General features: G+C 52.3%; 5 protein-coding genes across 7 annotated transcripts; 3 read left to right on the top strand and 2 right to left on the bottom strand.

The window, feature by feature from the left end:
• The first annotated feature begins 1,143 nt into the window (after positions 1-1,143).
• Positions 1,144-1,869, top strand: LOC121588321 (peptidyl-prolyl cis-trans isomerase FKBP2). Its single transcript, XM_041906101.1, has 2 exons — positions 1,144-1,451; positions 1,558-1,869. The coding sequence occupies exons 1-2, from the start codon at positions 1,296-1,298 to the stop codon at positions 1,813-1,815; spliced, it is 414 nt and encodes a 137-aa protein (XP_041762035.1). The 5' UTR covers positions 1,144-1,295; the 3' UTR covers positions 1,816-1,869.
• Positions 1,867-2,968, bottom strand: LOC121588320 (transcription initiation factor TFIID subunit 12). The gene is made up of 3 exons (XM_041906100.1): positions 2,895-2,968; positions 2,238-2,605; positions 1,867-2,159 (listed from the first exon to the last, which is right to left on the bottom strand). Exons 2-3 carry the CDS (start codon positions 2,578-2,580, stop codon positions 2,032-2,034), a joined length of 471 nt encoding a protein of 156 aa, XP_041762034.1. The 5' UTR covers positions 2,581-2,605; positions 2,895-2,968; the 3' UTR covers positions 1,867-2,031.
• A 51-nt stretch (positions 2,969-3,019) lies between these two features.
• On the top strand, positions 3,020-5,241 carry LOC121588318 (2-oxoisovalerate dehydrogenase subunit alpha, mitochondrial). 2 transcript variants are annotated; one of them, XM_041906097.1, is made up of 4 exons: positions 3,020-3,165; positions 3,232-3,421; positions 3,542-3,627; positions 3,743-5,241. In XM_041906097.1, the coding sequence occupies exons 3-4, from the start codon at positions 3,547-3,549 to the stop codon at positions 4,991-4,993; spliced, it is 1,332 nt and encodes a 443-aa protein (XP_041762031.1). In that variant the 5' UTR covers positions 3,020-3,165; positions 3,232-3,421; positions 3,542-3,546; the 3' UTR covers positions 4,994-5,241. The 2 variants fall into 2 exon arrangements, with proteins under 2 accessions (XP_041762031.1, XP_041762030.1); XM_041906096.1 differs by having other exon boundaries at positions 3,020-3,421.
• Positions 5,037-6,007, bottom strand: LOC121588319 (acylphosphatase-2-like). The gene is made up of 4 exons (XM_041906099.1): positions 5,753-6,007; positions 5,664-5,680; positions 5,475-5,584; positions 5,037-5,392 (listed from the first exon to the last, which is right to left on the bottom strand). The coding sequence occupies exons 1-4, from the start codon at positions 5,991-5,993 to the stop codon at positions 5,278-5,280; spliced, it is 483 nt and encodes a 160-aa protein (XP_041762033.1). The 5' UTR covers positions 5,994-6,007; the 3' UTR covers positions 5,037-5,277.
• Positions 6,008-6,493: 486 nt separating this feature from the next.
• On the top strand, positions 6,494-11,112 carry LOC121590937 (bromodomain adjacent to zinc finger domain protein 1A-like). Of its 2 annotated transcripts, none has more exons than XM_041911135.1 (2): positions 6,494-6,663; positions 6,734-11,112. In XM_041911135.1, exon 2 carries the CDS (start codon positions 6,791-6,793, stop codon positions 10,868-10,870), a length of 4,080 nt encoding a protein of 1,359 aa, XP_041767069.1. In that variant the 5' UTR covers positions 6,494-6,663; positions 6,734-6,790; the 3' UTR covers positions 10,871-11,112. The 2 variants fall into 2 exon arrangements, with proteins under 2 accessions (XP_041767069.1, XP_041767068.1); XM_041911134.1 differs by having other exon boundaries at positions 6,731-11,112.
• Positions 11,113-11,198: the final 86 nt, after the last annotated feature.

Raw genomic sequence — 11,198 nt, 5'->3', positions numbered from 1 at the left:
CTTTCGTTTGCATCACACAAACACACGCGCACACACAGGCACCAAAATATATTTGAAAAAGGTTAGAAAACCAGAGGTTGAATCCGTAGGCAAGCACAGGGAAAAGTCCGGTGCACGTATTATTTATCGGGAGCTCTGTGGCGCTTTGTGTAGAAAGTGTCGTAGGAAAATAAGGACGTAGAGCTATCGTTACTTATGGATTTAGCCACTAGCAGCAGCAGCAGTAGCCAGGCCACCCCACACCAACGACCCGCAAAACGGCAACAATAGCTTTACAGTTAATCTTCGCGAAAAGATTATGCCGGAGAATTGAGGAACAACCGCCGTGTCTCTTCTTTACCCCCTCAACCTGTTCGGCGCACAATGATTAAACGTGATTAGTGGGATACGATAAGGTGTGTTAAAAATATCCCGTAGCAAGGACTCCTTCTGCGTGGTACTCAATAATTCCCGAACCCCTGTATTGGCCGGTATGGCCGCGTAGATCGTTACGCCAAGAAGAAGAAGAAGAAGAAGAAGGTGTTAAAAGTGTGCGTTGTAAAATTACGCCAAAATGTTGCTGGTGGCTATCGCCACCGTTCCCCCCAAAAAAAGCCACCCCTCTTATCCATCCTCTATGCTATACTATCCTTAGTAGTAGAACTATCGTGCGGTAATCAGTACGCAAATCCTGTTGTCCACGTACCGTTGGTGTAGTGATTTAGTTAGCAACCGCGCGAATGTCGCCGTCGTTGCATCCGGTGGGCTAATTTTTGCACAATTGATATATGTTTATTTTTATTCGATCGGGAAAACGGAGCGAAACAGTATAAAAGAAGCGGTTGAAGTATGAAATAATGAATAATGAAATAGTAAAGTGGGAATTGACGTAAACGAAGCGGAAACACATACAAAAGTGATGCTAGTTGTAATATTTGGTAAAAAAAAGAATACACAAGAGAACAGTAATAAAGCATTACAAATCGGTTGCTGGAAGTGAAAAGAGTAATGAACTTTTCGAGCGATTTGAAAGAAACATAAAAATACCTTATCGACTTAATAGCAAAAAAATCCATTTGAATGAATTTTATTAAACACACCTACTCATACGTCCGGCACTGTCGATGGCAGCTTTCTTCTTCCCTTTTTTGTTGTTGCTCCGCAGCTGTCATTCGCATCGCACAGGAAAGTCAACAAACGACTCCCAGAAAAGAGTAGGATACAGACGCCCTCCCAGCTATTACGTGGTGTAAATAAAGCCGGCAAGCCATAAAATTAATCTCGTGGTCTGCGTGTGGACATTTTGAGGGCCGGAAATGCAACGTTCGCATCTATTTCTCCTCTGCTTGGCCGGCTTGGCACTAGCCCAAAGCGTCCATGCCGAAGCCAAATTAAAGATTGGCGTAAAGAAACGCGTCGAAAACTGCACCGTGCGCACGAAGAAGGGCGACCTGGTGCACATGCATTACACGGTAAGGGGCTAGTAAAGTGCACTTCACCCTGCATCCCTAAGACCCAATCAGGCGATCCAGCACCATTAACGACGGTTCCTTCGATTGCCCCGGTATCTCCTTCCAGGGTACGCTTGAGGATGGCACCGAGTTCGACAGCAGCATTCCGCGTGGCAACCCGCTCACCTTCACGCTTGGCATGGGCCAGGTGATCAAGGGCTGGGACCAGGGGCTGCTCGGCATGTGCGAAGGCGAGAAGCGCAAGCTCGTCATCCCACCGGAGCTGGGGTACGGGGAGCGTGGGGCCGGCGAAAAGATTCCCCCCAACTCGGTGCTCATCTTCGAGGTAGAGCTGGTGAAAATCGAACGCAAAACTGAGCTGTAACTTTAGCGACGACGGGGCAATAAAAGCGTCATTCAGCGTTTGTGTCGTAAGTAAGTTTAGTAGCAGTTTAGTTTATTTTTGTGGGATTTGTTACATCGTGAAAGATGGCGTGCGCGCGCGGACATGAGCGTGTGCCAGTCAGTACAGAAGGATGAATTGCGGTAGGTATGATTATTACTATTACTCTAAAGTATCGGCTAGGGGCAAACGGACGTGCTAATACTTCTTGATAGCTTTCCTTATGAGCGCCAACCGCTGTTTGTGTGCCTCGGTCACGGTCGCTCGCTTGTAGGGTCTCAGCTCGTCCGTACCGAAGCCCGGTATCCACATGTTCCAGTTACGTTCTGAAACGGGGGGGGGGAGGCAACATTCGTTATCGTATTTTGGCACCCTTTTTCGGCGAAGCCGAGCCAGCTTCTTACCCAGATGCAATTGCACGTCTCGCACTTCCACCTTCGGCACCTTGCGATGTTTGGCCAGCAGGCACGCTGCGTTCACGGTGTTTTCGACGAAATCGTCCGCTATCTGTAGCAACAGCTCTTCCACCTCCTCGTCCAGCTGCTCGGTCGGATCGATTTCGCGCACCAGCTCCTGCAGCCGCGGCTTCGTTAGCAGCTGCGTTGCGCTGTCCGTCCCACCGCTGCCCGACGCGGCAGTCGTGCCGGCCGCAGAGCTGCCCCCGGAGGAAATCTTGGCACTGGAGCTTCCGCCGATCGCGTTCGCTGTGGCTGCCGTAGCCGGGCTGCTTTGGGACGGTGACGCCATGCTGCTAGGTGTGGTGTTGATATTGCTGTTTAGTATTGGAGCATTAGAGCAATAGGACATTTTAAGGGCAATCAGAGCAATACATTTAAAAGAGTAACTAAACGAAAACGATTCCCTTTTCGATTAACAGTTAAACAGTTAAACACAACAGAAAGGCAACAGCTTTGGCGTGTTTTGTAGCCTCACTTCTGTGCTGTACTCCATATGTGTCGTAATTTCTGGGGTTAATGGAAGCAGTTTATGTGTGCTGCATAACGCCAGCTACTAAAGAAACCATAGAAAACATCAATTAAATTAAACGCAAATCTACGAACCTCCTACACGGCAGCGCGTATGTTGACTGTGCTGGTTTGTTTGGGGTTGAGGAAATATAGTTTGACAGCTGCTGTCAAAATGACAACAAGACGTTTCGTAAATTCGTAATCAAATTTGTACCTTTTTTTTAATTTCCTCATCGATTCGGTTAATATTAACAACAAATTCGTATTTTTACGTTTTTTGCATTGTTTCTCCCTCCAAAGTTGAGATTGTTTCTCATAGAAAGAACCGAACCAATAGTCTGATCATCTGTTTTTTTTCCATCGTGTAAGTGTGTGCGTGTAATCACCCCCCCTTTGGTAATGTTTTGATGGAACATGCAACTTCCAGCAGTGCTGTCGTTGGGGCTGTGTGCGTAGGGCTCTGTTCCGTCAATTAAATAGTTACGTCGTATGAGCTCGCACATTCGGCTGAATTAATCGCACAAACATCTCGCTTGCCGTACACGAACGCAGCAACACATCGCAGCTCCAGAGACCTTATCGTCCCTGTCAACAGCAGCAGCAAGCAGCAGCAAATACAGGTGGTTGGGCTCCGTTCCAGGCACGGGGTTTTGACGTAATCAACCCGGGCAGGAATCGCGCCTTTCCCGCATCATCGTGCTTTTTTCTACCGTCGGTAATTTGGTGTGCTTCTTTTGCAGCAAAAATGTCACTCCTTCGAACTTTGGGTACCGTTCTGGCAAGACGTAGCCCGCTCGCTCGGCCTCCATCCCGGGCCGTGGTTAAGGTAGGTGACGAGCACGCGATGACCATAGCGGAACCTGGTTCTGCATGCATCAGCACACATCCACCAAGCTGCAACAAAATATTCACCCTAACCCGCTGTCCTTTCTGCCCGCCAGTGCCTTTCGTCCGATGCCGCTTCACAGCAACAGGGCGCGAGCGGGCCCAGCTCGCTGCACGCAAAGTTCCCCGGCGCCCTGGAAGCTTCGTTCGTGACTACGCCGAAGCTGGCACTGCCCGAAAGCATCGAACCGATCCCGATCTATCGCGTGATGAACAGCGAGGGTGTGATCGACGATCCGTCCCAGGAGCCGAACCTCGAGCAGGCGACCGTGCAAAAGATGTTCCGCGACATGGTGCTGCTGAACACGATGGACAAGATTCTGTACGAATCCCAGCGCCAGGGGCGCATTTCCTTCTACATGACCAACTTCGGCGAGGAGGCCAGCCACATCGGATCGGCAGCCGCCCTCAGCCCGGAGGACTGGGTGTACGGCCAGTACCGTGAGGCGGGCGTGCTCGTCTGGCGCGGCTTCACCATCTCGAACTTTATCAACCAGTGCTACGGCAACGCGGAAGATCAGGGCAAGGGTCGCCAGATGCCGGTCCATTACGGGTCGCGCAAGCTCAACTTTGTCACCATTTCGTCCCCGCTGGGCACCCAAATTCCGCAGGCGGCCGGTGCGGCCTACGCCTTCAAGCTGCAGCCGAACAATCAGCGCTGCGTGATCACGTACTTTGGGGAGGGTGCTGCTTCCGAGGGCGACACCCATGCGGCGTTCAACTTTGCGGCCACGCTCGACAGCCCGGTGATATTTTTCTGCCGCAACAATGGGTTCGCCATTTCGACGCCCTCGAGGGAACAGTACCGGGGGGATGGTATTGCGGGCCGGGCCGCCGGGTACGGGATGGCGGCCCTGCGCTTCGACGGCACGGACGTGTTTGCCACGTACAACGCGACCAAGCTGGCCCGCGAGTACGTGCTGCGCGAGAACAAGCCGATCGTGCTGGAGGCGATGGCGTACCGCATTGGGCACCATTCCACGTCGGACGACAGTACCGCGTACCGGCCGGCGGAGGAGCTGGAGGTCTGGAACACGGTGGAGCATCCGATCGCGAAGCTGAAGCACTACATGCTGCGGCGCGGCTGGTTCGACGAGGCGAAGGAGAACGAGTTCGTCAAGTCGGTGCGCAAGCAGGTGCTGTCGCAGATTAACCAGTCGGAGCGCATCCTGAAGCCGGACTGGCGCGAAATGTTCCAGGACGTGTACGCGGAGATGCCGGCCCATCTGAAGGAGCAGCTGCGCGCGATGGAGGAGCACGTGGAGCAGCACCGCGAGCACTACCCGCTGAAGGATTTCAAGCAGTAAGCGTTGCGAAGATGGCGGTTTTGTCTTCCCATTCTGAACCTCGTTCACAAAACAAAAGTGCATTTATTAGCTAGGTAAAGGAGGAGTGTAGGATTTTCGGAGCGAGAAGAAGTTGCACGAAACGATATTTTCATGGCCGCGGTTCCATTCCACGGTATCTTGTTGTACCTTTTGTACGTTGTGGCCTAATGTTATTGCTTAAAGCAAACGCATATATCTAATATACTTCCTACGCATAATATAACGCACCTGCTGGTGTTCTGGTGTGTTTGTGTTTATCCACTCTAGCGATGAACTGAGAAATCTTTAAACGAATAGCTGGTAATCTCTTTGGGCACGCTAAATACCGCCTTGTCGATACGGCTGGATGGACTCCCCTTCGTTTGCAGCCAATGTTTCCTGCAAATCCAGCGAAAGCATTAACAAGAAGAATAAAACAGACACTGGCAACAGTTGCTAGGGACGTGTCGACCACGCTTACATTTCATTCATCGGCTTCTCTTCGCCTTCGAGCTGTCCTTTCACGGTGCCATCGTGTGTGTTCATGCACCAGCCGCGTAGTCCCAGACTTGATGCCTGTTTTTGCGTGAACTGCAAGGTTCGTGAGACGAACATGCGATTAAAATAACACCAGCCCCCTGAACACGCAGTCTATTTTCGTACAACTTACCTTGCGGAAGAACACACCTAGAACAATGCAAATTTGGTTTTGAATAAAAGGTGTTGTTTATTGGTGCATTCTAAAAAACGCAGGCTTACCCTGTACAATACCAAACACTTCGAAATCACAGATGAACAATTTTGACGACATCTTCGGCTCGAGCGTGCGTTCGATGTGGTCCGATTTTGCGTCACGGTTGCTTCTTGCAAAGCTTTCCTCACCCGTACGGCAATCGGCGTCGATTTCAGATGCACCGCAAACTATTCCATCCGTTAGTGGCCGGGTTGCTATGATAGCGGCGCAGGATATGAAAACAAACAACAAATCAGCTGTAATCATGGTGATTTATGTATAAATGTGTTAGCTGTCAGGGGTGCTCAACGGTAGCAACAAGAAGCTGGCCAAATACACGGAAATGGATTTTATTTAATGTTTATTTTTGAAGCAGAAGTAAAGGCAAATTACGTTGTATTTGTATTGTTTTTTTAGAATTGAATAATTAGATTAAATAGTGGCTTTGATTGTATCACTATTGTTTGAAAACAATCTACGACAACCGGTTGGATAAAGTGTACTGAATCGATATCTTATTTTTAGATTAAACATCTGCCATTAATGAACGTGACAAAAAATTCTCGTGAAAAGATTTACATGTTTTAATGGCTCTAATTTAATCTGCTGCCAAAACAGTTTATTTCAATGTATCGTTAACGCCTCGTTTCAAATTATTCAAACATCGAGATCACACCGTGACAGCTGGTTTGACGTTCAAACGTCTTATTCGTAGAAAAAAAAAACTAAATTGCCTCTCCCGCAATCAGACGTTTGCCAGCTGTCAACTGCCGAGATCGTTGGCGCCAAGCAAATGTAGCGCACTCAAGGTACAGGTTTTGAGCGCGTAAGCCACAAACAAATTGCTGCCCCGCAAGCGAACGAAGCTTCGTTTTTCTGCGTGTCGTTTGCCCATATTTATGCGCTTTTTGGCGTATCCCACCGGCAACAGTGTAGCGTAAGTACGGCAAGCGTCACAAGATGCGGAAGCATTGTCCTTAATGCTTGTGCGCCCCTCTTTGCAGCAGCCCCTTTCGGACGCATCTCGCCAGGAAGGCCCGAAAGCAAAACAACAAAACGACGCGATGCCGCTGCTGAAGCGAAAACCGCTCCAGAAGGTCCCCGACCAGGAGCGGCTCAAGGACGGCGATGAGGTGTTCGTGTGTGAGACCACGGGAGAGCTGTTCAGCGATTACGACGATTTCTTCAACCGCACGATGCTGCTCTCGTCCACCGTGTGGAGCTGCGCGATGACGGGGCGATCCAATCTGACGTACGCGGATGCCCTTGAGAGTGAGAAAGCAGCCAAGCGAACGCTCAAGTCATTTCCCACCGCACTGAAGGGTCCGATCCTGCTAATCGCCTCGCGCACCAAGCGCACCGCAATACACGAGCTCGCCAGCGATGTGCACGGGTATGCAAAGGACGTGTTCTTCAAGGGCGAAACCGTGTACACCAAGGCGGCCGACTCGGAAACGGTGCGGAAGGGTAAGATCGTGCGCGTGGTGCTCGGCGAGCTGCCGAGCGACCATCAAAATCCGTCCCGCTTGCTGTACCAGATCGTGGGCAGCGATGACGAAACGCCCGCCAGCTACACCGTGCGGGGTGATGCCGTGACGCGCGAGCGCAACTGTCTGTCGCGGGAAAAGTGCAAGCTCTTCCTGAAACAGCACGTCGAGCTCGGGCCGGATCAGGTGCTGTGCGTGAAGAAAGCATCGCTGGAACAGTTTGTCACCTCCAAGGGCTGCACGGACGATAAGGTGTTCTACGGCCAGACGCCCGACTTTGGGGTGTCGAAGAAGCTGCTTACAAAAGAAACAACCACATCCGGTAAGGGCGAGAGCAAGAAAAAGGCATTAGCAGCAAAAGCAGCAAAAGCAGCAGCAGCCGGTGAAAAGAAGGTGAAAACAAAGGAAGGCAAACCAAAGGGACCAAAGGGAAAGAAGGAGGCCGGCCTAAAGGATGCTGCTAGCAAGAAACAGCAAAGTATGGCGAAGTACATGCAGCAAGCCACGCCGCAAGAGTTGGAAGCGTTGAACAAGAAAAAACTGGACGAAAAGAATGCCCGCGCCGAGGAGAGGGACCGACGAAATGCACTGGCAAAGGAACGCAAAATGACAGAAAGGAAGCTGCTGCTTTCGTACGTGGCAATGGCGCTGAAGCAATACGACTCAATCCACGAGGACCAGGAGCTAACGGATCAGCGCGTTTTGCCCCCGGCCCGGCCGGTGCAAACGCAGCTCGGTGCGGAACATTTCCCGAGCTTCATGTTCATTCTCGAGTTTCTGCACCAGTTTGGCGACATACTCTCGATCGAGGAAAAGTTCCCGGGCGGTGTCACGATGGAGCTGCTCGAGCGGGCCCTGCTGGGCAGGGCAGTGAATGGGCCGCTGAGTGACATCTTTCAGGTACTGCTGTGCACACTGTTTGCCGCGCTGAAGGAGTCACATTCGTCCGAGGAATCGAACCTGCCGCCGGAAACGCTGCGTGTAGTGAACTGGTGCCAGAAACATTTCGCCGCCAAGCTTACCGAGCTGCCCATGGATTCGACCACCGTTACCGAGCTGCTGCGGCTGCACCTGGTAGCGTACGGGCAGCCGAACCATTTCGGCGACGCGTGCTTCACGCTGATACGCGACCATCCGCAGCTAATGCGCACCCTGACAACGCACACCGTCTTTCAACTGCCTACTGCGATGGTGTTACAGGTTCTGTGCGCTCTCGTGCACCAGCTGCTGCAGCTCGACGAGGTGCTGGAGCGGGTAGAGAAGGTCGGGGAAGCTCGCGCCAAGTTCAATAACAATCGGACGGCCCAGCGTCGGCTAGCGAAGCGGACCGCTTCGCTGAAGCAGGCGGCACAGGACAGCATGATGCGAGAGATGGCCTCGCTGATGATGGTCGGCGACCAGCCGGCCGACAGTGCCGAGGTGGAGAAGGGTCGCGCACGGTTGAAGCAGAAGCTGCAGGAAGAGCTGGCGCAGATTGAGGCGAACGCGAGCAAACAGCTGGCGGAACTGAAGGACCATTACGAGGGTCTGAAGCTAAGCTACGGCCTGTACGAGGTGTATCTGGGGTCGGATCGTGCGTTCCGCAACTACTGGAAGTTTGAATCGCTGCCCGGGTTGTTTGTGGAGCACGACGGAACGTTCGCTGGGTGCTGCTCGGAGCGCGTGACCCCGCATCTGCCCTGTCTGGTGGCGTGTGATCCGAAGCTGCGCAAAAAGTACATCACCGATGCGATCCTGAAGTGTGCTGGCAATAGTAACGGCTTGCTGGACGGCGTTCTCGCTGGCAGACAGGAGCAGAAGGATTCGGACATTTGCGCGCAGCTACTGCTGCGGGGCATTGCACTGCAGGAAAAGGACGAGGCGCGCAAAAAGAACCCTTTTTCGCTGGCTAAAGCAGGGGAAAATGCTTCCGTGGCCGAAGATACAGCGGATAATAAGATGGAAATCGATGAGCCGGACAGTAGCGTCCCTCCCCCGGCAGCACCACCCACCAACCGCGAGCTGTTGATGTGCACTGGCAATCCGGAGGATTGTACTGTGCATATTGCAAGTCGTCAAACGGCCCCCGGAACAACCTGGAGCTACTACGCAACGGCCGACGAGGTGGATGCGCTGATTGCGAGCCTGAATGAGCGCGGCTTGCGGGAAAAGTCGCTGCGCAAAACGCTCGAACAGTATCGCGATGGTATAGTCGAGCGGTTGAAAAAGTGTCCGGTCAAGAGCCTGTCCCACAGGCAGCCATCGGAAGCTGCTTCCGCCAGGGCACAGCACAGACGGCAGTGCAGCACACTACCGGTACCACCAGAAGCGGTAACGAACGAAACGCTGGAAATGATGTTCCGTGACCAGTTGCTGGACATGGAGGGACGCATTCATGCCGGCTGCTTGGGCGAGCTGAAGGTGAACAGTATTGAGAAGTGGCGCACGGCGATTCTGAACCGTTCGTACGATGCGCAGATCACTGGCCAGCTGCAGTGGGGCGTAAGGCGTCGCAAACGGCTGGAGGAGATGTACTCTTACGAAAAGTTGGACCAAGACTCTTCCAGCGAAGATTCGGGCGTGGAAGAGACCGAGGTGGCGGACGAGATCGATTTGGCGAAGCTGCGAGCACGCGATCCGGGCTACGGGGACCTAGATAGCGCGGAACGCTCCGAAAATGGGACAGACGGCATGGCGCTGGCAGAAACATCGGACGAAATCCAACGCACCGTACATTCGTTGGCTTGCGCGTTGCTACAGGTGGCGCAAAGCATTGAGCCCAAGTTCTTGCGCCACCCGTTCGGACCGAAGGGACGCTGCAAGGATCGGAATACGATCGCGACGATGCAATTTCACGGCCAAAAGCGGCTGCTCCAGTGGGAAGGTTCGCTGATGCGGGCGACCTCCTACTCGCAGCTATTTCTCCACTACCACATACTGTACGATGCGCTGTGCTGGTCGCGCTCGATCGAGCGGGCCGTGTGCATGGTGTGCAGACGGAAGGGTGACGCCAACCTGACACTGCTGTGCGACGAGTGTAACCGGGCCTGCCACATGTACTGTCTCAAGCCGAAGCTGAAGAAGGTCCCCGAGGGCGATTGGTTCTGTACGCTGTGCCGCCCGTCGGACGACACGGGCATTGTCACTAGAAAGCGCACGCAAATCATCGAAGATCTCGATTTGGACTCGGACAACGATTCGACGGCTGAAGCGACCAACGAAAGCGAAGATGACGAGGAGGAAGATGAGGAGGAGGAAGAGGAGGAGAACGAGGACGAGGCAGTGATGGAATCGGAAGACAGCACCACAAGCGAGTCGGAAAATCGGGCAAGTGATGAGGCAACAGACACGGAGGAAGCGTTTGAAGAGCAACCAAAAATTGTGCTGAAAAAAACCCCTGCCAAAACTATCAAGAAACAGGAGGCAACGGCGGCGGCGGTGACGGTGGCGGCTGACAAGCAGGCTTCTCGTGGTGTGCGGGCCGCAGCTCGCAAGCAGGAACAGGAGAGTGCCACACGCAAATCGTCCAGAAATTCGATCGCCGCCAAACGTGCGCGGCTTTCCGATGGGCGGGAGTCGAGCGAAAAGAAGACACCGGCGGTGGTGGAGAGGAGTAGCCGCTCGAGCACTGGCCGTAGATCGACGAGACTTTCCGGGCGTGGAGGAGGCGAAACGTAAATCGGTGTGTGAGTGCATTTTTTAGATAAATTATTCCATAGCGCGGAGGATAGACATTGCATTAACAAATGGTAACTATTCTAATTTTTATATAAGTAACGCCTGAAACAGATCGATTTTTATCCCAGCGACATAAACTTTTTTTTTTATTTTAAACATTTAATTCTTTAAAATAGGCAATAAATGCAAGACTTTCTACTTTAAATACATGTTTTGTGAACTTCATTCCAATGTGAGTGTATGTAATAATATTACAAGAATGTAACAAACAGTTATTATCGATCGCAGATCACTCTTCGGTTTACTTTCCAGAACTCGAACCTGTTCA

Source organism: Anopheles merus, chromosome 2R (assembly GCF_017562075.2).
Source record: "Anopheles merus strain MAF chromosome 2R, AmerM5.1, whole genome shotgun sequence".
Taxonomy (NCBI): Eukaryota; Metazoa; Arthropoda; class Insecta; order Diptera; family Culicidae; genus Anopheles; species Anopheles merus.
This window is presented reverse-complemented; position numbering and strand designations above follow the sequence as displayed.